Raw genomic sequence first — 27,866 nt, forward strand, 5'->3', positions numbered from 1 at the left:
ATTCTGTGTTGACACGATGTAGAATAGCTTTAAAAAAGGAAAAAATGCTGTCAACTTTCATTACAAATGCAACCACACTGAGTACAACATTCATACCATTTTTTTCACCTTTGTTGCTGAACATACAGGCTAAAAAGCTACAATGGAAGAAAAATATGTCAATTTAAGCTCATTCATTTTTCTAAATCTGTTCCAGTCCACACAGTTTCAGCCCCTTCCTGCTCTATGTATTTTCATTGATTTGGACTCTCAAGAGCTGTGTATATGCAATATTATCAGAGACAGTACACAGACAGTATTGTGTTTTCCTTTGGACTTTCCTAACAGGACGTTTGAACATCTCCCCTCAATTCATGAGCATTAATTTCGAGTACGGGCAGGGTCTGTATGAACTGCTAAACATTCATGCAAGCCCAACGAATCCACGTGGACAAACAGGGAGAGAAAATAAAACAGCAGCATGAGGAGAACAGGGAGGGAGGGAAGAAGATTGTGGTGGGGAACATGACCAAGTTTCTTCTTTCACCATATGGCTGCTCCACCAGTGATGTCAGAGGTCAGAGGACTTTTTTTTAAAAAAAAAAAAAAAATGCAGTAAACATTGCACATGTCTCAAGTCTTCAGTGCAAAAGCATGGTTCGAATGCTCTTTTTGATTGTTTGGCTGTGTGTTTGAATTACATGCATTACGCAAGCCTTTTGTAGAACCAGGAGGAGACCAGGGACTCAGCTTTCTTCTTTTGTATGGAACAGAGGTGCAAAAGCAATGAAAAATTCCAAAAGAATATAGAACTGGGAATGTCCCAAAACACAAGACCAACCCCCCACCCCTCCCACACACACCTTCCCCCAATTTCCCAAGCTTCAGTTTAAGTAGGCAATGTTTACTTGTTTCAGTCTGCAGAATCCAAGGTATCATTGGAAGGGGGAGGGGGAGGTGCGTATCTCAGTCTGTAAGTGCCTAAAACAGGAAAGAGAACTACTAAGTCACTGCTCACAATTAAAATAGATTACAAAACCACTACAAGGTATCAAAATGGACATGCTCTTCAAAAGGCACTATCATCCTCCAGTCCTTTTAAAGTAGGTCCTAAGATTTTACACTATTTTCTCTCATCTGCTTACTAAAACAGTAAGTTTTAAAAAAAAAAGATATAAGACTTTGCCTTTACTGGAAAAATGCAAAGAAAAGACAATTCCTGTCAAGGTTCATCTCCCCTGTTCCAGTCTGACCAAATACGTGAAGTCAGAATGGGCACAGGCCAAGGATCAAAAATAGTTTATGCTCTATGCAATCACTGCGTTTTCTCCATTCTTCTGAACGGAGAGAGAAATGGCATCTAAGACTGAAGCCACTCCTCTGATTTTTAGTGCCAATTGGTTTCTGCCTTTTTGCTGCAACTTGTCTAAAAAGCTAAAGCATGTTTCATTTATGTATTGCATGACGGGGCACAGAGGGATGGCTGACTGTGCAAAGGTAAGCTTTACGAAAGTTAAATTATCAAATGGCCAGCCTGTTTTTTGGGGGGTTTTTTTGGTGTTTTTTTGTTGTTTTGGGTTTTTTGTTTGGTTGGGTTTTTTTTAATTCTCACAAGTTTTAAGAATCCAAGTTCGTATCATAGACAGTAAATTGGTATCTTTCACTTTTTGCCAATGAATTCTCTCCAAAAAACCACTGAACAGAAAAATTGAAAACAACATGTAAGTCTCAACAGAATGCCAAAAACAAACCCGTGAAAAAAGAATGACAACTTAGGACTGATATAGTTTGACTTCCCAGCTCCAAATCATGCCCATTTTCAACTTCACGCGGTGAACCCCGTTGCCTTGCACTGTTCTACGAAATTTTCAGGCAGAGATAACATACTTTGCAGTTTTAGAGCAGGTCACTAGTGCACAACCGTTTACACAAAACATACACACGCACGCACACCTTTCTGCAAGACCAGAAACAGCACATTCAGAAAGGTAAAGAGAAACTGCTAAACTCAAAAGCAAGTCCGCTGGGAGTTATCATGATTACCTTGTTGACTGGCCTCCATGGATGACTGCTTACAGTCCTGCGCATAGTGTCCACTTACACCACAATTGTAACATGAAACGTTCCCATTCTTCTTGGGTCCCGACCCATTTGTGTTGGCAACTACATTAGGTGCTGGATATACGGGATAGAACCTCCCAAATCCTGCCATCTGCTGCATACCATAGTTGGCTTGGCTCCCCATCACTGGGTCATGCATAAGCCCGTTTGCATATGGAGACTGAGGCAGGAAGAAAGGAAGCTGTGTTCCATTGCTTTGATGTGCTTGATTGAGGTAGCTGCCATTGCAAAGTGATGGCAGAGTGAAGAAAGATGGAACTCTGTAGACTTGTCCATGAAGGGGGTTATGATAAAAATAGCTATTAATCTGAAGGCTTCCATTGGTCCCACAGCTACACCTACGTCCGCAAGAACCGCAAGGACCAGATCCCAACTGCTGCGGCGGTAACATTGTCCCATTAGTGTTATTATTTCCAACAGCGTTGATGTACGATGTGCTGTCACTCTGTGCAGTGCTGTGTGTTAAAGCGGGGCTCGGGCTAGGGGCAGGGCCTGGCGTATGTGTAGGTATTGCAGGAGGAACAGTGGACTGGACCTGACCAACACCTAAACCAGCTGACTGAGGTGGTGAGGAAGTTGCTACAGTGTTTAGCACGTTTGTGTTCTGGTTGGGCAACACACTGGTAGCATGAGGACTGCCTGGCAAAGCGTATGAAGCTGGTGGAGGTGGTGGTGCTGCTGTGGAGAGACCAGCTGCTGGAAGAACGACCTTTAGATTGGTAGGCTGAGGGATTGCTCCTGGGTTTCCCTCAATGTGAGGCACCATTTGATTCAGTCCTACCACCTGGGATGCAGGTTTTGTGATGGGATCTGTAGTAGGAACTGGGGATCCTGGGAAACTACCTGCATTGTGGACTGGGATAAAGGCAGTATTTGGTGATCCAATACTTAAGTTTCCTGTCGCCTGCTGCGGTCCATTAACTGTGCAACTTTCTGATGATCCCTGTGGAGAGGGCATTTTCAATCTATGTATTGCCAAATGCAAAGCAGGGCTACCAGGCTGGACAGAATGTGGAAGGAAAGTGGATGGGACTGGCAAAGGGGAAGCCATCAGCTCAAGGCGTTTCTCAGGTTCACCAGAGGTCACTGGGCCCATTCCACCAGGAGGGGAATTTGCAGACTCTCTCACTGGCGAGACAGCAACAGGCGTGGTAACAAGCATTCCCATAGTTTTGCCATCTGCAGATATGGGTGGCGGGACAACAGCTTCAGGCTTTTGGGCAGCACTGTGCATCACACAGTGTAAGGCAGGCATGAAGGAAATATGTTGAAACTTTGCATTCAAAGGATCTTCTGAAAGGCTTCCATTTTCATTACTCACTGAAGAGATCTGAGCAGATGATTTGTTCATATTTGATGAACTGACAGCACTGTAGCCTGTAAACCTGGTTGTATTTTGATTCCCAGAGTCCTCAGAATTGCTGTCTGTATCTGTGGAGACAAAAGCATTTGCCAGTCAGAAGAATGAATCTGAAATAATACAGAGTCATGCCCTGGACTCATCCATCCATATAAAGCTTACTAAGTTTGATGACATAAATGACAGTTATATCTTCCCAAATTAGAATAACTTTGAGACTATTTTCATCCATCCAAATCAAGCTAGGTCAACCTCCATCACTTGCCTACATCAAACTGCCCAAGTAGCGACTGTGCCTTTGACTTGTGTACATCTGCAAATGTGAAGAGTAGGATACAGATCAAATTAGGAATTTGCTTCTACCTAGAAAGACATTAACACAGCTTACTCAAATTTGGAAGGAGGTGCAAATTAAACTGTCAGTACAAAAAGAAGGACCTCTCAGACATGCCACACATAATTCAATATAAGACCAGTCCCTTTTTTTCCCATTACTGTACTGCTGAAATTTCTCAAGAGAGCTATGCCACCGGGGTCAGAAAATTACTACATGTATGTAGTAATCTAAAACTCAACGGTATCTAAACAGTCCTGCTACTTGCTAGAAGCGTCCGGTCATGAAACCCACAAAGCGAAATGTGTTCTGTGGCTAGTTGAGAAATAAAAGCAGCTAATAAAACTGAGAAGCTAATTAAAATTAGTACAAGAAAGATAATAGTTTAGGAATAAAAAGTTCATGCACACTCTCCATAAATACAACCTCTGTCTTTTTCTTCTTCACTATCAAAGCTTTCCCTCCCATCATGTCGTGGGCTAGAAGGAGAACTGTAACTTTCAGATGATGTTTCTCCACATGTATCGTGACCAGATCCAGCATCCAAATTCAGATCTAAAAATAAAAATTAGCATTTTTATTTTTAATCTCAGTATATGGAAGTGAGGTTATTTTGATTTGCTCACATCTCACACTAGTTCAGATTTTGTTTGCTCCTACTTAATTGCATATGTCCCCCGTATTCCTAGCATTCCCACTCCCAGCATTCAGAACTAGTCTTTGTGATGACTGAATCCTTGGTGTTAAAGGTGGTGACAGTGAAAATTCATATTTATACATAGTAGGGAAAAGAATGATCATCCTTAATAAATTTTGTCATACTTACACCAAATTGTACTACAATAACAATGCCTTCTGAATGGTAGCGATCAAACATTTCCATTCCAAGAGATGCAATACTCCTTGGTCATACCAGCAAAGGCAGAAACCTAACTCAGCAGGCAATATTGAAATAATACGCTAACTCTTCTAGAACAGACTTCAAGCGAACTCTATTGACAAAGCTTGTTTAAAGAAAAAGAGGTGAACTAAGGAAGTGTAAAATTGTTTTCTAAATTCTGAATGGGATCATGGGAAACTCATTTGCTGGAATCCAGCTTTCAGGGTGGGTTTAGACCCTTGTAGTGAATTCACATGGGTAGCTAGTATGCTCTGGCTTTCAAGTTCAGCCTCAGAGGTCAAGGAGCAAGACAGATGCACCCTCTCTCAGAATGTATGCTAGACACTAGCTTCAAGGAAACACCAACCCCTAAAACTTTGGCTAGCAAAACTCCAGGACAAAAATTACAACACTTATTTATTTTATTAATTCTAATAAATTAACATTTTATTTATAAATTATTAATTATTTTATTATTGCTATCACAAGTATAATAAGTTGGGATACGTCATCAAAAAGCTGTTTTAATGCTTCAATTCTTGAAATAATTTCCTGGACTAAACCTATAACTGGTCAAATTATTTTAATAAGTGTTTTGAATATCTAATGTAGCCAGGAGCAGCAGTGTCATCCCACATCACTGAAAGCAATAGTTTGATGCGCTAGTCACAAAGTATCAAGTCTTCAAAGTTAAAAGTGTAACTAACTGATGACACAGAAAAGCCAAAAATAGGGAGGAAAAAAACTGAAGAAAACATGATGCATTTAAGAGTTACTGACTCAAAATAGAGCATTTCAAACCAAGCCTGGATATATAAAGCTAGAGAGATACTCATACTACAACACAAATTTTTTTTCTTTGGACTGTATCTCCAATAGAGTATCTCAAAAGACATTTTGATGTTTGCACACAAATGCACAGGTAGAAAGCTCATCTCTGAACAGGACTTAATTGCTTCCAGACTCTGTGGGTTGCAGTTTCTTCTTGGAGAGGCCTTAACTACCCAACAGTATCAGACAGGCAGCTTCACATTGTAGAGCAGTGGGGAGCGAGCAGACAGAATTCCTAAGGCAAAGCTCTCCCTATTTAACTTTGCACTACGTCACACAAAATTGCACCCCCTCTTAAAGTCATCATCAGTTCATAAAAGCTCAGTGTGTTCTGCCTGACAAGAACAGTAATCAATCAGAAATGCATGCAGCCAGGCTGTCCTGTAGAGTACATTTTCTGCTTGTACAGCTCTTAGGTATAACTTTCTAAAATTGTCCTGGTTCTGCTAAGTTTCTGAACTGTGAATTCTTAGAGTTTCAGTCAAATACTGCTTGTAGAAAGTTACAAAAACTGCCCATAAAACACATGAGGATCCACCTGGAACTCTCAAAGGCGAGAGAATAAAGAATGAAAGCTTAATCAAGACTGTACTCCAAGCAGAAGTAAAAGCAAGACAAGGCACTTTGTAAGAGTTTTTTCAACACTTATGCCAATTAGGTGGCGTAGAAAGCAGAGAATTCTTTGTTACCTTTCTGTCATGAGAACTAAGGATAAGAGAGGCAAGGCCACTATCAATATTGGGAGCTTAGAAAACATCAAGATGGCAAAGTCAATGGGTAGCATAGCCCTTCAGAAATTTGTAATAAAGCTTGGAGACTCAATTTACTAAAGGAATACAAATATAATTTGTCTTATAACTGACTGATGCATGCAAGTCTTAGTCTAGATACTAGATTTTACTGGATTACCCAAACTTGAAAACTTTGTTAGGGCAGCATACAGGCAACTACTGTGTTGTAGCTCAGTAGTCACTTGGTTTACACACTACAATTCATCAATGATTTGCACAAGAGGGTTTTTATACAGGTTCCTCATGGGCCATTCCACAACAGCTGAAGAAATTAGTGAGCTGCAAAGCGAATGCTAATAATGAGATGCTGGACCTCCATACACTCAGACTACTAAATTTCATATAGAAGTAGCCCAACATCAACCGTTTCTGCAACTACTACTACTCCAGTACTTCCAGACTTTATTCGTATTTTTTCTAGTTATGCATGGAAAGAGACATACCCTAAGCAACTGCATACAGAAGACCGAGTCTAGCATGTTCTATACAGCAAGTCAAAGCACAGACTAACTAGACAGCTAATATACTGACTTGCACCAAAACAGATTTTGGACTTGTGATTTCCCTTTTACTGCAGACCAATGGAAGTTTTGTTTCTTACAAACAGCTTGGGAAAAAACATACCTTTTGCTGTCCCTGTATGAATGTGCTGTGATGCTGCAATTCTGACTCCATTACTCCTGCTATTCAACCGGCAGTCAGTTTTCTTTGCTTTCTCCCTGTGTAAATAATTTGAATGTTGTTGGTTTTTTTTTTTAAACAAAAAAAAAAAAGAAAAGAAAAGAAAAGAAAAGAAAAAAAAAGGTGCAGCTGATTCCAAAGTCATCTTTGAAAGCTGATGTGTGTAATGCAGCCCTACACCAGGCTACTGTAAAAGCATCTTGCTACAGAGTAACAAAATGAAAGACAGTCTGCTTGGAAGTAGGCAGAGTATTAGGTAAGGGTGGAAATGTTTTCACTTCCTCACAGTGCAGGATTGTGTAGACAACAGAAGTTCTGAAGCCCTCTGATGTGCAAATTATCTTCAATAAAACATTTCAACGAGTTATCACCCACTGCATAATGTTAAAGGCTGCTGTCAATGCTTATTTGATTTTTAGTGTTTTCTGGACAGCATTACCCCTTTACCTTTAAAAAAAATTTAAAGAAAAAAAAAAAAGGCAGTTCAGTTTTGATGAAGGAACAAAAGCAGTTTCTTAATCTATTTGCTAAATGACAACTGATACTTTGAGAAATGAATGCATACAATTACATTCTATTTTTCAGGTTACTTCTTTTCAGAAGATAAAACACCCATCTAACTGACTGTAGACTTTGGTTATCAGAGTGAACGCATTACTCTTTGTTTCCGGATTACTGGTTACATTGGAAACCTACTTTTCCAGCTGTGGCTTTCCTTTCTTCTTGCTTACTGCAGATAGACTTCGTTTTTCTGCTGTATGCTAGACAGAAAATACAAAGATGCCAGTCAACAGAATTTGTATCACAAAAAAACAACAAACAACCCCTTGCAGACTGACAGGTCCATGAGTCCAAGATTAGTGTGCTCACAGGTGCTACCACCATACAAACTACTTGTACGGTGCATCCAGGCCCTCAGAATAACACAGCTTGTCTTGCGTTTATGCCATTATCAGCAAAACACTCAGCAAATTGCTACTTGCAAATATTCCAAATATAAAAATCAAATTATTGTTTGCATGCTGTCTTTCCTCTTGAGGATAAAAACAAATGTGTTTCATCACATACTCATTAAAAAGGCTAATCACAAGGCTTAAGGGGCTACAGAATTTATTAAGTGGAATTATTTGATAATTTGGGGGTGGGAAGTATATGTAACAAATTATTTTTAGATAGTGACAAAACAGATACTCAGTCTTAAACTGGAGGTTGCTGCAAAACGACACTCTAGAATACAACCTAGAAACACATAAGAACAAACATAGCATCTGCGTAATTAAGAATGCTATTACTAGCTGCTAGTAATATCTGTTATTTGGCAAAGGAGTAAAATTTATGAAAACTCAGAAATAACTTCTGTCAAAACACGCTGTATTTGGACATCCTTTAAATGGGAAGTAGCTTTTCCTCTGCTTTAGTATATTAATTTTTTTCTTGCCTCAAGCTTCCAATATTTCAAGCTTTGATGTAGGCTACCATTTCATCTTTATAAGGAAATCTCAATTCATTACTCTGCTTTGTGAAATAAGGAAGCTTTCTGTTTGGCTTGCTGTTCCCCACATAATAATCAATAGCCAAATTCTGCATGTAGAATAAGAGTAATATTAAGCAATTCTAACATTCAAGGTTTTTCAGAGGTAAGCAGTGATCAGCCTTCCTTCCTCCAATTTCAGCATCTAGCTATTAACATTTTCAACAAAGATTTAATATTAAGTTACTTAGATAATGCAAGTAAGATAGAAAGAATATGTTTAACCTGTTGTCCCTACTGTAGCATTAACATGGATTAGTTATTAATACAGCTTCTAGTTTGTTCTTGCAGTAACACAGAAATTCCCCAGGCATTCTGAAATTCTCTCTGATGACAACGTGACACTAACAGGGATGTGTCTGATTAGAAATGAACATCAGACTCTTCTGATTACTTATATCCTACTCTGAAATTTTATTTACAAAATCATAAACAAAATATGCAACTTTATGAGGCAGTGGTAAGTAATTATGAGGGTTTTTCTAATCAAGATGAGTCAGTAGCAACTTGAACTTCGACACTTATTTGTACAATTTCAGCAGGGCTCTTTTAAAGCCACTACAGTTAATAACGTGTAGAGGACAGTCTTCTCAAGTGTCTCAGAATACTGCTTTAAAGAAAAAACAGCAACACACCTGGTCAAGTAGGTTTGTACAGTGCTCTGGGTGCTGCTGCACAACACAGCTTTTTCTTCTCCAGTCCATTACCCCATTTTGCTCAGAGTGCTGTATGTTAAGGCCATCCAGTGAAGAACACTTTGCACTGCTAGTGCTGCTGAAAGGAAGAAAAAAAAAAGTTATGCCAATGTGAACAAACTTCCAGGCTTTTCCTACCAACACACACATTTTTGCGTGACGTTGGAAAACTGCGGTATTTTGCTCTCAGAAAAGCCTAGAAATTTTCAAGAGATTTAAAAGATGTAAGATAGAGGAGTTATTGTGCTCTAAAGTTATACTAATGATCTGAAAATAATTTGAATTCCTTTTTCATTTGTCTACTATAACTTGACATAAAATTCAGAACAACAGAATCTGTAGAAAACAGTACTTCAGAGAAGAGTTTCCATGGATACTTCTGCACACAAAGTATTTTTCTTTGCTTTTTTCATACCAGACATGGGGAAATATTGCAACTAGAAATGTATTCTGAATTCTTCTTCTTTCTTCCTTATCGATAATGACAAAGCTGGAATTACTTTGTAATCCCTATTTCAGAATTCACGAGACATGTAAGAAAAGAGACACATGGCTACTTACAGATCATACTGCAGCTGTGTTTTTTTGACTTTCAAAATAGTAATCTTGCTTTATATTTTCACCTTCAGGATTGCTAGTTTTGAGTAATGCTTGGAAAACAGGGTTGCTAGTTTTAAGTAGTGCTGGGAAAGGGGAGTTGCATTTGGCATTTACTTTGGACCTTATAATGCCTTCCACTGAAGTTTCTCTTAACAGCAGATGGTCAGAAGCAGCATTTAACTAGGTCGGAGAGCACTCCTGGAAAAGCAGGCAGGGTTCTGACAGTCAGTAGGGCAGATGGACCTATAAACTTTTTATCTATCATCCAAACCCATGCCCTACTACTGACGGGATGAAAGCAACAACAAAAAACAACCCCAACCAACCAGAAGAGTTAACACTTTTAAATTCTTATAAAAATGCTGATAATTGAAAGTGCTTTTTAATTCAGAGCTGTTGGCAAGCTGCTTCATGAAGGTTACTGCAATATGAAATGTTACTCAGTTGCCACGATGGCAGAAATCTAGCTCACTCCAAAGCACGAGACTTAATGAAGTCCCAACAGCTACTTACCAAATGACTGTGGAAATAAGTGCTCAAACTATTTAAAAACACGTACAATAGAATATTAAAAAAATAGTTCAAGAAAATGGTGAGAACCCAAGAAGGTTCCCAAATACAGACATGAGCCCATGGCTGCAGAGGTGTAAGCAAGGTCACTTTAGAATCTTCTGCTAAATGCAGTTAAGTGAAACTGCTGCCAAATTTGCATTCATTTCATGTAAGCTGTGATACTGCTAATTTTTTTTTTTTTTTATGTCCCATCTTATTCCTACCAGTACGTTTGTTGACATTTAAAGAGTAGGGCTGCCTACTGAAAAAAAAAAAACAAAAGGCAGGGAGAGGTAATGTACAAATTTTCCTAAAACATACCAATGCTATTTGAGATTAACTGCTCTTGACTCTAGACAGTTTAATAGATCTTTAAAAGAGAGAAGTTCAATTCAGTGCCACTTCTTTAGAATCCATAAATAGCAGGTATAGATTTTAAGATGACAAACACATAAAGCAAACAAGAGAGGACTAACAGACCTCTAGCAGTCAAGTAGTAAACACGTTTTCCTCTCTTAAATAAACAGAAAATAATAGCTAGCAAAAGGAGTTTGTATCACAGAAGTTTGTGGAAAGGCCTCTCCCCATCTTTCCTACCTGAAAGACAGATCCTAAACTGCATTCAGTTTTAGTACACTTTACTATACAATGAATAGGAAAAAGACAATTTTTTAAACTAGTAACTATATGCTAGTAAGTTTGGATCCTGCTCTTACACCTTCATAGTAGGCTGTATATCCACTGGTCTAATCAGAGATTTTTGTCAAGATGACACTCTTTTCTGACGAAATGTAAGTGGAGAGTAAGTAGGAGGGTTAAAAAACAAAACAGAAACAAACCACTAAGTTGTCCAATTGGTAATTTCACAAGAATCTTGTCTGTTAAAGACCTGTGAACCTTAAACAACATTGTTTTGCGCTATGCTTATATTCTAATTGTTGTAATTCCAAGTTAATTTCCCCTCCCCAAGATAAATACATTTTACAGATAAAATAACACAGAACAAAACTGTAAACCACAATAAATTTCGTATCCATTTTTTTTTCCTCTTAGTATAGTTGAAGTATTGCACAACTATGCGCAAACATATCCAAAGTTTCTGGTCAAAATACATTAATGGGGTGAATTCACATTACATACTTCATGTATCTGAAAGCATATTAAAAATACTTTAATATGGTTAAGAAGCGCTTCCACTTACAACGGACAAACCAGCAAGGTATACATGCTTTTGCTACTAAGCAAGAATGGACTACCTTCTCCTATAAGATTGTCTTTGAAGTTACTGAAGAAAAGCTTCAGTAAAATCAACAGCACTGGAAAATTTCAGTATATGCATGGGTGTGTGTGCACATAAGAAAAAAATACATGCAATACCAATTTATGTTACTGAGCTTATAAACATAAATCAAAACATCAATTCAAGTGGTGAAGATTCACAAAATTTGAGAAAGACGACAGTTCCAAAGGACCTAGACCTACAGATTTAGAAATAGGATCTTTTGAAATATTTCTCTAATACAGATTAATAAGTTAATAACATCCCCTCAAACAACAAAAAAAAATAAAACAAGAACACTCCACCCCAACCAAACAAAAACTCCACAAACAAGCTTTGATCTAGAAGGAAACACACACTGTCAAAGCACTAACAAATGAAGTTCAGAAATGCAGCATGGACACATTACATTCTACTACCTACTTGGCAACAGGACTTTTTCCATTATGTTTCTTGTGAACTGCTGCGTGTTGCATTACATCTGGAAAAAAAAAAGCATAATTGCAATTCCCATTTCCTTTTTCAGATCAATCCAACAAATTCATCTTTCCATCACTACCAGACACTTAGCAGAAAACACCACTGTTAAATAGGCTAGGCTTAATTTACACTGCAGAAATTAACAGATGTTGCATAGAGGACAGATCAGTTTGTACCAACAGTATAATAAAGATTCTTTACCTTCCATTTCCCAGAAGAATGAAACAGAGAAATAGCAACTGTAACAACAGTTTATGTTTGCTCACCTCTGTTTAATCATAAGGGCTAAATGCATGATTGACTATCACCCAGTATGAAAGGACGGAGAAAGAAGAATGTATTCAGTTAGAAAAGTACAGAATTTTGTATTTTTTTCTGAACTACTAAAATTCATCTCAAAACTATGTCACACATTCTGAATAGTGAATGAAGTCTTACACAGAAGTATTGCATTCTGAACCTCAAAATTCACTATGCAAGTAAAACTTTACAAACTACATTTGACATAAAGAGATACTGTCTCAAACAAGAAACAAGAACTTTAGAGACACAGTCTACCATTTTATTTAAGGCAACTGTTACATTTTAACAAAAGCAACTTTTCTTAATTCTAACTGTTGATGATCTTAGCCTTCTCAGTAGCTACCATTTTGCCTAACTCTTCTCAATGCTACATGCAAGTCTAAATTATGATTTGGAATAAATACATACATACATTTAAACGTCTGGTAGCACTTCACTAAAATGGCAGAAAATGTGTTCTGAAATTTATTTGTAGTTTCACCAGATGAACAGATTTAATTTTTTTTAAGGACATTATATAAAACACTACTTGAGCAATTTCCCAATATATTGTAAATTTACTTGGTGTGTTCTGAACTCTAAAGAAGATAAAGGAAATAATTTTTCTAAACAAGAAAAAGTTGTCTGAACTGCATATGTGGATTACTGATTGTACATAAGATCAACTGCAAGCTTCTTATTAGTTATTAATGTGTAACAGGGTAAGAGCAGTATCATTCAGCGCAAGCTACTCTAAGTGTTCAGTGGTCCATGTTCATCTACCAGTCCCATTTCTCATCCTTTCCACTTACCAGAAGCTTATATTTGTTTGCTGCTGAAAACAATGCGAAACCGCCTTGCCAGTCCTTTCAGAATGAAATGACCGTTTAGCCACTAGACTGCTGCTTCCACATGTGAACTGTTTTTGAGGCATTTGGAAAACACCACCGTTCAGTCTGTAATCAATACTCCCTACAGTCCCAAACAGTCCTTATTAACAGTTCAGAGTATAAAAGCAGCATAGGTTAAGAATAAGAAGAGGAAGACTTGAACATCCTTGCCATGTAAGCTAGACAGATTTGGCACATATGATGCAAAAGAGCCTGCAACTCTTGAAACACTGCACTCAACTCCCAACCTTGGTAACTGAAGAATAGGTAGACATGAAAAGCCACAAACAATCTCGGCTCAAGTAAATTATAAAGTATGTCTTCCTGGTTGCTCAACACAGCTGTGAACTTCTGCCTCCGAGCTGTCTATGAACACTCCCACTCCTTGGATTATACAGCAACCTCCTAAGGAAACTGCTGAAAGTATACAAAAAATTCTTTATTTATATAGCAGATTTCATTTTAATCTCTCAACTTTGTGTCAATGAAGAAATCAGTCAATTGCATGATTTCCAGAACTGAGTGTGGTAACATTTCTCAGAGAAGAACCACCTTTGAGTACACAACTACCTTCCTCCTGACTTGAAGCTTCTGAACTGTCCTCCTTGAAGTGTTCTGGTGCCTTAACCGTCTTCAAAGAGGGTTGTAAGTTACCTGCAGAGAATAAAGTTCACGTAGTAACTTTATAGATCTTGAACAACTAGACAGTTCCTGAATGCTTGCACTCAGCCGGAAGCTAGGGAAATAGAAGACTGAACTTACTGGTTTATGTGTGGCAATAATTTGAATATAATCTCTTTCAAAGCAGGCCATCTCCAAGAGTAAAGGCTCTATGGAGATGCTTTTATTTTGAAGAAAAGTGTGCAAAGCAATTTTAAAACTTTATGGTGCAGTTTCAAAAGGCTGGAATTGTGATTATAGTATTAGAAATTTTCCTACTACCCTGCATTTCAAAATTTTTTTTTTTTTTTTTTTTTTTTTTTTTACAGCAGGGAATGGGAGGCGACTAATGACAGCTACTAGAATTCTTCTACAACAAGTTACGCTCCTCCATTGTCAAATCATTCACCTGCCAAAAAAAGATCTAATTTGGGCTAAAGTCTTCTAGCACCCTTAACACAGTCTTTATGCACTATTTTTGCCTTTGAAAAAGAAGTGGCAATAGTATTTACAGTTTTGTTGCAAAAATACCACTGCCATGCTCTAAAAAAGGACTAAGTTTGGTAATGAACTTGCCTCTAGGAATCTACTCTTTCCCTCTCAAGAAGTTCCAAGTTAGGGCAGGTAAAAGCATCTGAAAGCTGTTGCTTAGGTGCTTGAAACATTGATAGGAAAATCCTTCAGAATATTGTCTTCATTGAACATACTAAGCCCCCAGAAATCATGCTCTAATGCTCTAAGTCTGTTGGAATCAAAAGTAATACTCCAGCCTGAAAAAGTGTGTCTAAAACAACTGACATTACAAACCAGGAATTTCCTCCTTAATGAAGCGATGGCGGCCTAATTATGCTTACTGAATATATTACTCAGTGTAAAATATCAACTATTGTTTAAGGTATAAAGACCCTTCACTGAACATAGAATTTACTTCCACATAGGTTTTACTAAAATCATATCCTTCAGCACGAGTAAATATTTTTGTATTCCCAAGAAGAGGCATTTTAATCTCCAATTCTAAATAGTGACTGAGGACCAATTCAAGCCACAACTGCTTTGTCTGCCAATTAATTTTGTGCAACCGTTTGAGAACCATGATGACCTTTTTCTTAAAGATATGCTTCCTTCTCTTCCCTGACACTGTCATCACATTCAAAATATGCCACCCTGGGCTAATCTGCAATTGCAAGTATTACCAGGATTTCAGGAATCCCAAACAGGAAGCTTAGAAAAATACAGAAGCGATCTGTGCTGAGCTACCCCAGACAAGTCATCCAGTCCTCCTCAAAAGAAGAACAACTATGCTTAGATTTATCGCACTATCTCTTCACCAAACTTTTTCTTTATATCTAACTCCATGTCAGGGCTCTGAACCACACCAGTGGGCTTTGTAATCCCTTCCCCTGCCCTCCCACGGGCTTCACCTGCCTGTGTTCAGGATCCAATTCGATGCAGTGCAGTTTTGCAATTTTGGGTGAGACTGCTGGGTTGGCAGAGGTCTCATCCAGGGCCTCTATCCTTTGGCTTGGGAGCCACATTGGAGCTCAGGCTCTTGCCTGGGGCACACTGCAGCCATGCCCATGCCTGGCCATGTACCTCGCTGATCCTGTTCTTAACTCTGACCTACTGACTTGTTTTTCTGCCTTGACCTCAGACCTGCCTCTCTGCTTTGGACTTGTCTGGTAATCACCAGATTCTTGCCTGACCCTGGTCCTAATCTTCCTCACAGCAAGTTAAGCACAGTGCTTTCTGTTTTATCCATCAAAGAGAACAGATCATCCACCTTACATTATGACTCTTTGGTATTTGAAGACTTAAGTAATCTTCCATTGAAGTTCTTCCTCCTCTTTGCTAAACAACTAAGTTCTTCATTGATCTGTCATGTATTCTAGATCTGACGAACTTTCATGTACCAAATTCTTTATTTATGATTATACAAATTATCTCCCATTTATGATCACATTATAACCTGTAAGAATTCCTGCAGAATTGACATTTATCCATTTTACCCTTTTAATCTACCTACCCTGCAGATCATTTCTGCCCTGCACTAAACCAGTCAAGTCTATCACGATAGAATCCAGCACTGGTTCTTTTTCAGACCATTTCAAATTATAATAATACACAACAATGCATTTGCATGTTTTTCCCACCTAGATGTAGTCTACAGACTAAAATATGTATGCCCTGTTCAGTATGCCTATCATTAACATGAATCTTTCTGGACTTTGGAAACTCCTTCTTCCCCATGCAGCCTCTCATTACAACAGAGGTGTCAGAATTTTCACAGGAGTAACTTCCAGCCAGTTTCACAACCATCCTGGACCTCATCAGCTTAACTTCTTAATGAAACTGTCATGTTAGAATGTCCCAAGTGTTACTAGAAATATCACAAAATGACCTACGGCTTCTACCCTAATCACAAGGCCTCCATCTGATCATAAAAAGAATACATTTATCACAGATCACACCAATCATTTCAAATTTAAGTTAGCCGTCATTTTCTTCCAAGCACATAGGAGCATGGTTGGACTGGATGACCTTTTAGGTCTTTTCCAATCTTGATAATAATTCTGAGCAGTCTGTTTGAAAACTCCAACTTATTCAATTCCTTACTAAGGTCTTGTACAACTCACTCCTGAGGCAATGGCCTCACAGTCAGTACCTGAACTGTCATGGTGTATAACGTGCACTGAAAGAAGAAAAGATTCAACACAAACAAAGATCACATTGTAGGGCATCCATACAGAGAAGCTAAGCTTAGGTTGTACGAACAATTTGTAATACACAAGTAGGTAAGAGGTCCACCAAGGAAATCTCTGTAATGCAAATGCTTTGAACAAGACTCTCTATATTCTGAAATTAGGACCATCCCACTATTTATGTACTATATACCCCAAAGGAATCTTAGTTTAAATATCAAGACAAACAATTCATCTCCAAAAGAAACTAAATAAAAACTAGGTGTGATTTTTTGGGTCAGCTCAAGCTTTTCTTCCTACGTTTAAGATTTCTTGCAAGGCAGAAGTCCCAAACTGTTGCACATACTCGATTCATAAGTACCTATTTTAACAGCATGACGGTATAGAGGAGAAGAAAGAAAGAAAAAAAGACAAGCTGATGCTACATAGCATGCCTGCTGTCAAAAGCACAAGAATCTGCTGAAGCAACTATTCATTGGCAGGGAGTTCAAATATGACCAGTGGGATTACAATGTAACATAAATACATAATTATAAAAACATAATTAGGCATGACAGGAAGAATAGCTTTTTTATTGACCTTTTGTTATGTAAAAGAGTATTAGGATTTTTCTTACTGTGAGTGTGCAAAGATTCTGATGAAATTGACTGGAAGAAGTTGTATACTCTCTGATTCTGCAGAAAAGCTTGCGATGTATTTGAAAATAGCTGCCTGAAATTTAAGTGAAAGTTTGTTAAACTGTAAGTAATATTCCATAGGAAGAACACAAAAATTTACTACAGTACCATTTAAGAGCAAAGTAGGCAGTTATTAAGAAGTCTAAACGCTTGAACATGCATGTTCAGCATAAACAATATTAAATGCTACTTTTGAGCTTTATTGCTCAGTGTAAGCCTGGAGTACAGCCAGTAAAAGAAATTGGTATGACAATTTTTTTTAAATGTAAAAGGTATGTGCTTTTGAGCCATTCCAGTTCAACATTTTAGCCACCTGTAACATTTTATCAAAGCAGAGCCTGGACTGAGTAAAAAAAAAAAAAAAAGCTTCTTGTTTTAACATTTCATTTCCCAAAACAACACACCTGTTCCTTAAATATACTTATTTGGTTGAATACAAATTGAATTCACCTATAACGTCAGTATTTGAATTTCAGAATTATCTCCTAGAGCAAAGGGTGAGAGTCTCAGTACTTCTCTGCACTGGTCTGAGTTTGTCCCGAGAGGCCAGTGGCAAATTTTATTAGCTTCAGATAAGAAAATAGGTCAAGAATTAATAGTTTTTACATCCCACACCAAGTTTTCAGATATTGCTTGCCAGGAAGCACTACTCAGTTCTATTTTTTTGGGGGGAGGGAGGGCAGGCGAGAACAATTTTTGGCAATTGGACACATACTTAAGACCCCCCCAAAAATATACACTTATGCTAAATTGATGTCATAAGAAAACGGAATTTTTACACAGTAATATTATTATCATGAGATTACACACGTAGCATTGCAATACAGTCACAACTTAGCTTGCAAATTGTAATTATAGTTCCATACTACAACATGGTTGGCTGTTTTTAAAGGTTATCTTCAAACTGAATCTCTTGGGTCTGTAATTACTATGTAGTGGGGCTTCACAACTCTTCACAACTCTTAATAGCTATAAGCTATAAGCTATTAAGACAAAACCCAAAGATCCGATATGCTTGGACCCACAGTATATTCTGAGCAGGAGTATGAAAAGTGATGCCTGATTTTTCAACATGTACCCCATCTCAAGAGACACTGTCTAACCTGATGAATAATTTAAGTTGTTTTGAACAAGGTTGAACAACCCAGACAGGAAAGAACAAATGTAACAAGGTATCCGTAACAAAAAAAAACAACAGGGAGGCCCACCCAAATTCATATTGCTGTTCTGAGTTATAGGATTTGATCAACATGTCCCACATCCCAGCAAGCACCCTCACTGCTATACAGCGGGTTATGAAGTATGGGCCATTTTCTTACAAATGTGTGAGCTACATTTAATTCTGTACACATGCTTCACTATTACTGCTTATTCTTTTCCAAATTCTGTTCTCTCACTTTATCCTGTCATAAAATTAGAGCATATGCTCCTTGAGTTACTATTTCTAATATTTCTAAATATATCCTTGTATAACAGAGCTAAGACCCTTGCCGAAGTGCCAATCATTGCTATATAATGCTCCTCAGGACAAATATTTTCATAATTCTATGATTACTTCCAAAAAAGTAATCCATTAAAGTTTAATAAGAGTCTCAATTGAGGGGGGGGGGAGCAAGGAAAGAGCTTAGGGTATCTATTTCATCACTGCCTTCCCATATTCTTCACAAATTGTGTTCAGGCAGTAGAATTTTCACTGTCCCTAAAAGTCATCTAGTTTGACTTCTATCACTTTTCAGGTGATGCATTATAGGTTATTTGCTAAAATATTTACCTGATTATGGGCTCAAGATCAGCATGCCTTCGTTCTTCCCTCTTCTGAAAACCCTGATTCAGTGCTCTTAAAATAGTCTTGTCAAATGCTTCAGAAGACAGTTCCTTTGGGAGCTGAGAAAAAAGGTTGATCTTAAAAAATGAGTAGTTGACATTTTTTATATGTTTGATATCAACAAGAAAAACTACTGTTCCAGTTTGATTAAGGCAATTTACAGACTAAAGGTACAACATATCATCATAATTTAGTTTTGCTAGAGAATCACTTCACTGTAAAGCCTCAGATCAAACCCAAATGTAAGATGGTTTAAAGGTCTATTTGAAAGAGCTACATTCTGAAATTAACCAATATGATGTCCTTTTCCAGACTATTTACAGCCTTTTTTGGGTATATTTCTTTAAATTTTTCACATACAGACAGCACATATGAAAATACAATCAAAAAAATTACCAGGGAGGACTGAATGCACTGTTCTCACTATTATCACTTACCTAGATTAAATTATTTTAAAGAAACATACACTAGACTTCAGTGGGTAATACTGAGATTAATTAATAGCAAGCCCTTCTCTAGTTGCTATTAACACTGAAACTTCTTATTAAAATTCATAAGAACTGTTTCCAATGCCAGTATTACAAAATGAGGTATTCTGATGTTCTAGTTCAGAAGGCAAAATTCTTGCATCTAAAGAGTATGTCTCTTTTAAGTGAAAAAATATTCCCCACAACAAACATTTTTCACATTTATCACTTCCAAAATATTGTACATAAAAGCTGACCAAATTTGTTAATTTACATTTTTTAAAAAAGTATTTTAATTTGGGGGCAGTTAAAAGTAAACTGCCATAGCAAAAATGCTTTTTTCCTAAAGTTAAAAGCTATTGTCAATCTGCTTAACACCTGCCATCAGTTACAATCAACAACATTAACTCATTTACACGACAGCAGCATCTTCCTCTAGCATATCTGGAATACACCCAATCCAGAGTGCCAGCTGGATATTACATCCTGCTAGTGGTACAACAGCAAAGCAGTAACTAATTATTTTGCTGAATGAAGTGCTACTAATAGAGACATACTATGTCTAATGTAGCTAATTGCTTGGTAACATACATAAAAGGAACTTCTGGAATCCTGACAGACAGGCACTGTTAGTATTAGATCAGTACAGTGCTGTAACACCTGAAGTGTATTAGAAATAGAAACGGAAAGAAGTGCTGAAAGCAGCTTTTCTTAACTAACTCCTTTAGCTTTAGTATGTGCTACTAAGGAACTCTGACTGAAGAATTAGTCAGTATTAACCAAAAGGTACCAAAAAGCTAGTGCAGAAGCATGGGGAGGAACGAACATCCTGTTGTGGTGTTTTGTATTTAAATTTGACTCCAGAAACAGACAGAACTTTTTTTTCTTTAAAAGGAATTAAATTCCTTCTATAGTTAAAGATTCAGAGTTATATGAACCCAAAATTAGGTGCGTACTATCTTAACTTCAGGTAATGAGATAGCCTTGTTATTCCAAGTTTGTTAGTCCTTCCACATATGTAGGTAATTTCCAACATGCAATGAACTTTTATGCTTATCACGTAAGAGAAGGTGCTCTTTAAATAGATGGCATATGAGTTATCCCATTTACTACCTTAATTTTACCCACCAGTACTTCTATTCTGAAATAATTTTTACGGTTATCTTACTCCTATCACCCACAACCTTGGAGTTTCCTATCAAGTATTTTGACCATTCTTTTCTCTCCCTAGTAAATTAAGCATACAACTTAACAATGCCATGCAGACTGGAAAGAGGAATAACAAAAAGCTAAAATGCAACTGTGTATGAACTGGACAGCATTCATACTTCTATGGTGCTTTTTAAAGCAATATATAAGTTTTATATTTGATTTATATATATTGCTTTATATAACACTTATCTCTTTCTTCTCTACTTATGGCTACCAAACCGACACAAACTAAATCTATTTTTCAGCTCTCCACAGAACACTTCAGCAAGCTCAAAGCAGCCTGTCGTTGTCTTCCTCTTGTCCTGCCTTCTATATATGTAGGCTCTGCTCTAGCTATCAAGCCAGCACAAGGAACACACCTCATCTGAAGAGCTGCCATCAAGGAAACTGGACAGCTCTGCGACATTTTGGATCCTGTTTGCCTGGCTCCTCCTCCTCCTGGTAGCAAGTAGGTACTAGAGGGTCCATTTCAGAAACTGGTGTTAGTCTTGTCTTTACAGGTAGGAGAACAGGAGGCATACAGTTGAACACTCATCCCAAAGCTGCATGGGATCCCATATGACAGTCCTGCTTGTAAGATTCTCTTCAGGAGCCAATGCATTTATTCTATGTTGTGGGACACCCCATCCACAACCAGATATGCCATCTGTAATTCAAATCCTCACAAATCAAGCTCTGGGAACTCTTGGAACGAGATATTCCAAATAGATTAAAGCAGCAGTGAATAGTCACTGCTTCATTTCTACAACATTAGAAAACATTGTGTTGATAATTGAAAGAGTGAACAAGACAATGACCTTTGTAAAGTAACCGGCTTTCCGCTTGCAATTAACACTGCAGTTAAGAATACCAGATGCTAACAAAACACACCCAAAACAGATCTTTCATTAGTGCCCTGAACAGTGAGGAGTTTAAATATACAATTTCCCAGAACAGACAGAAATCAAAATATTAGATATTGGCAATGAAACACACTGTTCAAGGTCACCACACTCAAGGAGTCTACATGTGGCCCATGCACACAAATACATTCCCTGCTCGGGACAAGGGCAGAACAACTTAGAGAACTTTTCCTTTTTTTTTTTTTTTTTCTAAACACACAGAGGCACAAATAGTTGCTACATTTTCTCAAATTTAACTCCTTGCAACAGTGAATATTCCTGCCTTTGCTCCACGGAAGAATACAACAGTAAAATTAAGAAATATTATGCTTATGGCTCTGCCTCATTATTTAGAAACAACAAATGATACTCTTAAGGTCATTCTAACAGGGACAGCAATAAGCAAACAAGCAGTGCTTGTACTTATACATTAACTCTGTGGGGAATGTTAAAAACTCATCTGGTAGTTTTATGGTAGTTCAATTAAAACTATAAGAGCAATTTCAGATGAGACAAATGATCGCCTCCTGGGAAACTCCCCAAACAGAAGCTTTCTGTTGACCTTCTTCATTTGTGAAGTTGTTCCATCACAATATGCGTTATTTAAATAGTTAATACAATTGTGAAGTACAAAAATCCGGTAGCATACTTCTGTTTCTCTCATTACATCCCAGAAATCACAGCTCTCCTAGACTACTTCTGAAGTTATAAACCTGATGTGTAAACACTACTTTTATATTTCAATACATACTTTTAGCAGGAATTCCTGAAGCTCTTGGTGTGTTTTTGTTACACATGTTACCGAAAGATCAGACCAGCTTACCTAGTAAGGAAAGAAAAGAGAATGAGGAAAGTTTCTTTTTCCAAGTATCATACCAGTTAGCTGATCTTAACATTTACATACTGATTATCTCAGTCTAAGAGTTAACACTTGCAAATAAGTAAATAAGAGGGAAAACAGGGATAATAGTGTACCTTTTCAAAGACATATACTAATTTTGAGTGTACATTTTAAGATCCCCTTCACATTATTTGTAGCTAAAGAGAATACGAACAAATTCAACTGAATGCAATGAAGTCCCTGAATATTACTGGCTTACTGACTCAGAAAGAAGACAGCCAGAAGGCTCTGTAATTACAGGACTTGTATCAGACAGACATCATTAACTGCAAAAGAAACATGTACCAGAGAAAAGGACTGTAGGTCAGATATAATGGATGGAGGTCTTGCTGCCATTATCATGAGGCAAAACAAAAGAAAAAAAAACCAACAAAAAACAACCCTCTTTGTTTACATTACCTACGAAATAATTTTATCTGTCTCAGGCTTGAATCTTACACGGTCATATAGAAATTTTTGTAGGGTACAATTCATAAGAAGTACTGCAAGTTACTAAAGAAGTTACTCAAGAATCAGAGACTGTTTTGGTATATGCTTATATAAAATTTTGGTAGCTTATTGTTCTGACACAACATACAGGTAGTAAAACAGCAATTTCACATGCATATTTTGAGGAAAAAAAAAAAAGAAGTAAGCTTCGTTAGATGAGTGCTGCCTGGCTCTAAGCTCACTTCTGGGCTTAAGATTCCCATTACGTGCACGGGAAGATTCCGTATAATGGGAGTGGACATGGCAATTATAAACATCCATTTAATCTGAAGAGTTGATAGGATAATGTCAACCACCAACTGCCTTCAACTGAGTCCCCAGAAATGCCAACTCCTCTTGGTGCCCTCAGTTGGGAAACCCATAACTGTAATTGCTGTTATAACCTTTAAAAAGCAGTGTCTGGGCAAGCACAAAATGATGTGCAGTGAGGAGCACAGTATACACCTGCACAGATTAGGAGAGGAAACTTTTTCCTAAAAGAACTGAGGTGGAAGAGTTTCAAGCTTACTCAAATACTTCCCAGAATATCTCCACATTCCCCCTTTAACAAAGAAATTCAAAACCACTGTCAAATCCATCTACGTGCTGAATTTTCAAAACAGTTTTGTGACTTAAAATGACTTTTAATTTGGACAAAAGATCTATGACAAGGTTTAAATGCCTGGGCAAGTTAACCTTTAAGACACTGAAGGCTAAATTCCACATTACTGTCCTCAGTAAAAGAATGGTGCAAAATTGTTTGCAAATTTCACCTTCAGACATGATCAACAAGGTATATGTTGCCACTACTTTACTTCAAAAATAGAAATAGTATATGTGTCAATTTAACTCTAATTTTAAGCTTCTAGTAACACCAGAAAAAAAAAACAACTCTCTAATTCACATCTGTTTAGAAAATACGATATCAAATTTTGAGATCAACACACCAGTTTTCAGCTCAAAGCGGCATTTCTTCTTTTAAGCTTGCCTCTTCAAAGAGCTCCCATGACCCAAGTCAAATAGCCAGTTACAATGTTTGATCTAATGCATTCTTTTGTTTGGGGGGAAAAAAGCTAATATTTAACTCTATGTTCAAATCTGGTATGCTACCAGACTCATATCTATTGGCCAAATGACTTACAATGTTAGTCAGTCCTTGCTAAGAAAATGACGACTTTGATTCAATTAGATCACCACCACCAATGGCTTTAGCAGCTGTTACTTAACACCTACAGCCTTTAATACTAGACCTCAAAATTAAAAGCTTATTTTACAAAATGGCAGAAGTAATGTTTCAGTTTTGTTTGAAATTCACTCACATAATTGTTTTATATGATGCCTCTGGCTATTATAATACATGAAGATTACACTAGGTAGGCCTTCAAGTCTGTTGACATTTTGAGCTTGTTTGTTTTTACTTTAACAAACCAACCAAACAAACCCCTAGCTTTGTCAAAACCCACAGAAACCACCCTTTTATGGTAAACATTCATGAAAGAGATCCAAGGTGACCAATGACTGCAAGCAATATGTAACTGCAGACACAAGAACTGCGCTGCTAGGCTACTTGAGCAAACAACCAACTAGTTTTAGAATTCTTTGTAATGCTTACCCCAAACTAGCAAAAGCCAAGTTTCCTGAAGTGATGTCACACACCCGGCTACGGCTGGTGTTTTACACCTTCCCACCTTGTGTACAGATTTACATAAAACATCTGATCTGCACACAGATACAGGATAATTCCAAGAATCTCTGAAGACCCTAATGTAGTTCAAGGTTGCCATGTGAGCAGGTATTTTAAACAAGGTGCATGTATCTACAATACACAGGTATCATGAAGACATTTACTTTAATATTCTGGAGGCTATTTGCTTACTTTGAACGTATACTCCAAATGTTTGTCAGCCCTTTTTCTTGGTACTCCTTTCAGGGTTATCTTCTCAATGTGTACAGCTGAAAGAAAAACACCTTATTGTACACCCCAAAATTACAGTTTGAAAAAAAAAAATCTATCTACTCACTTAGCCGCTCTGAGAATCACTGTACGCTACTTAGTGACTCGCACAACCCCACTCCTTCTCAGATGCTATTTTACTATAACAAACTGCAGGGGGCAGGTGGAGCCTTGTTCTCTACAAAGTATTTCTCTGGCATGACCACAGCCCCTTCATTGCAGATCACAGGAATCTGTGCGTTACTCAAGAGCTTATTTAGACTGAAAGTCACATAAATACAACAATATAACCACTGTAAGTGAAAAGACAAAGAAAGGAAGTCACATTGCATCTTTACTCCAAGAAGCAACAAGCACTGACAAAAGCCAGTGACAGTGCCTTCCACATCCACATTTCTGAAACATCTAGTAAGGAGAGCAAACTAAGGCAGAAGAATCACATTTCTGAAAGGCACTTAGGTGGAAGGAAACACTTGGGGAAGGTCTGAAGGAGACTGAAATGAGTGCTAGCAAACAGAAAATGAAGAGGAGAAGCAGAAGGCTACTACAGTCCTACTGTAAAGAGTTTACTATTAAATTGAATTGAAAAGGAAGAAAGGTACTTCAATGTACTTGCTACTTTAACATTCCTTCCCCGCAGTGTACTCTATTCAGCAATATGCAAGTTCTGGCTCTGACTTGGTAAGAGGCAGCACCGTATGACTTTCAGGGTCTGGAGATTTTCTTGAGGGCAGGTAATACTCTATATAAAAAACCTTTTGTAGCTGAAATGGGCTTTTCACTTTTCCTGCTATACTGGCCTAAGAGGTCAACAGAATTTTATTTCTTTATAAACATGAACACATATTTACATGTAAAAAACTTTATTTAAAAATCAGTTTGACCATCCCCACACCATCAATCAACGTTTTTTAAACTTTTTCTTTTTGGAGGGAAGGTGGAAGGAGGGTGGTGTTACCAGCTAACGTTTTCCTTTCCATTTTTAACTGCGTGTTTACATGGGATACATTGGGAACCATGCATAACAACAACAAAAATTTTTAAAAATCAACCTCCTACAAATGTATGTTATGAAGGCTAATCTTGGAGATAAGCTAAATACCATTCATGTTTAATGAATTTTGTTAAAGTTACAATTACGGTATTATCTCCATCGAACATGCCAGTTCTAAAAGAGCTAAGTATTAGCAATTTCCTTAAAGAAATAGTAAGCTAGCATACAAGCCTAGTGATAGTGTTAAAGTTCCAATTCTTTTAGTCAAAAGACTGAAAAATACTGAGAGACCTGGTGCACATTAGTTGTAACTCTCTACCTGGGAGTTAGAGGGCTAGACAATCCATTCACTTTTTATCAGTTAATGAAGATTAATCATTACAAAGCAAAGAAATCTGAGATGACATAAGGATGCCAGACAATAACATACATCTATATATCGTGAGATGCCATGACCTTAATTTTTACCTGCCTGGTATAGATAAAAGCACTGTTAGAAAAAGGACTATAGCATAACATGAATTTTGGGACAGTGAAGTTTCTTCATGGCCAATGCTAAAATTGATACTATCAGCTGAACTGATATTCATAAGTTAATTAAAAAGTTGATTCCCATGACTGGAATTGAGAATAGTGGTTTAAATTGCATTTCACTACATGTATATACTTAGTATATATAATTATGGAAACTAACACCATTAACATTCATAGACAAGCTTCTTTTCTAATGAGATTGTGTTTATTTTAAACTATTGAATATTCTCAATGCTAAATATATTTGTCCTCAAGTATAAAGACATTTTATTATACAACATAGTACTTTCAGCTTCCTTAACTTCTTTTCGTTGCTGTTGCATGCTTCATCAGAGTAACTGATAGAACAGGTAGTTACAGTGTTGTGACTGCACAGCTTTAGTTCCATAGTTTCAATAGACTGCTTTAAAATTCTGTTTCTATAATCACATTTTTAATATTCTAAATGGCTAGACTGAAAAGAAATGTCTGAATATACAAGCCAATGAAGCGTGTTACATCTCTGCATTTGTTTTGGACACAAACACATGCATTCAGGATTATTAAGTCAAGCATGTATACATGACACTGCTTCCATTCTAAGTCTAAGTTCAGATTTCTAAAAAACATATTCATCACAGCTGAGAATAAAAAACATGTTTTATTATCAGCGCTATTTCTAACCCAGTAAGGAGATTTCTGTAGCAGGGATCCCTTTCTATCACATACCTGCATAGCAATTAACATAAAATTATTCCGATCCTTCACCTTAGTTTCTGACTATGATAATATGAATGCAGAGAAATATTTAAGTTCTTCACTATATTCAATTATTCGACTTTTCTGTGCTTCTGTTACTTAATTCAAGAGTGTTGCTAAAGAGAGTCTCCCTTTTGTATTTATAATTTGTGAATATGAGCACTTTGAACTCTGTAAAAGGATTTGAAACAGGTTTGTTGTCTGTAATCTGCCATAATCTTTCTCTGCGTTTTTTGCAAAGAATTAAAACTCTCAAATTGCCTGCCTTCAAAGTATAATTAAATCTCCACAGTATAGACAAAAGGACATTTATGAGGTCAAAGGGAATAGCAATAGTTTTCCCAGATTGCCGCTCTTCACTATCTCCAACATAGTGTAGACTAATTCTGAGTAGACAAGTGATTTGCTAATCTTGTTGGAGAATAAAGGGTAAGAATAAATCTGTGTTCAATAATGCTCATTTCTTCAAAGAAAAGAAACTGTGCCAGCAATTGCACACATGAGTTCTGTTTACGGTCGGAAGCCTTGTTCTCATTCTCCCCAACAGAGCCAAAAGACGACTTACTTCTA

General features: G+C 37.3%; 1 protein-coding gene across 4 annotated transcripts in view; it reads right to left on the reverse strand.

Moving 5' to 3' along the window:
• Positions 1 to 579: 579 nt before the first annotated feature.
• The window catches only part of ZCCHC2 (zinc finger CCHC-type containing 2), a 43,398-nt gene continuing 16,111 nt past the window's right edge, over positions 580 to 27,866 (reverse strand). The window contains exons 3-14 of one of the 4 annotated variants that reach the window (XM_086740323.1): positions 24,953 to 25,029; positions 22,459 to 22,530; positions 19,094 to 19,206; positions 17,262 to 17,356; positions 13,857 to 13,940; positions 12,058 to 12,115; positions 9,144 to 9,279; positions 7,674 to 7,738; positions 6,921 to 7,015; positions 4,221 to 4,349; positions 2,023 to 3,531; positions 580 to 960 (exon numbers count right to left, since the gene is read on the reverse strand). In XM_086740323.1, coding sequence (XP_086596449.1) covers positions 893 to 960; positions 2,023 to 3,531; positions 4,221 to 4,349; positions 6,921 to 7,015; positions 7,674 to 7,738; positions 9,144 to 9,279; positions 12,058 to 12,115; positions 13,857 to 13,940; positions 17,262 to 17,356; positions 19,094 to 19,206; positions 22,459 to 22,530; positions 24,953 to 25,029 — 2,501 coding nt within the window. In that variant the 3' untranslated portion in view covers positions 580 to 892. Of the gene's footprint in view, positions 961 to 2,022; positions 3,532 to 4,220; positions 4,350 to 6,920; positions 7,016 to 7,673; positions 7,739 to 9,143; positions 9,283 to 12,057; positions 12,116 to 13,856; positions 13,941 to 17,261; positions 17,357 to 19,093; positions 19,207 to 22,458; positions 22,531 to 24,952; positions 25,030 to 27,866 lie in introns of all 4 variants that reach the window. The other 3 variants (XM_086740322.1, XM_086740325.1, XM_086740324.1) reach the window with 3 other exon arrangements.

This window comes from Chlamydotis macqueenii, chromosome 2 (assembly GCF_036417535.1).
Source record: "Chlamydotis macqueenii isolate bChlMac1 chromosome 2, bChlMac1.mat, whole genome shotgun sequence".
NCBI classification, from domain to species: Eukaryota; Metazoa; Chordata; class Aves; order Otidiformes; family Otididae; genus Chlamydotis; species Chlamydotis macqueenii.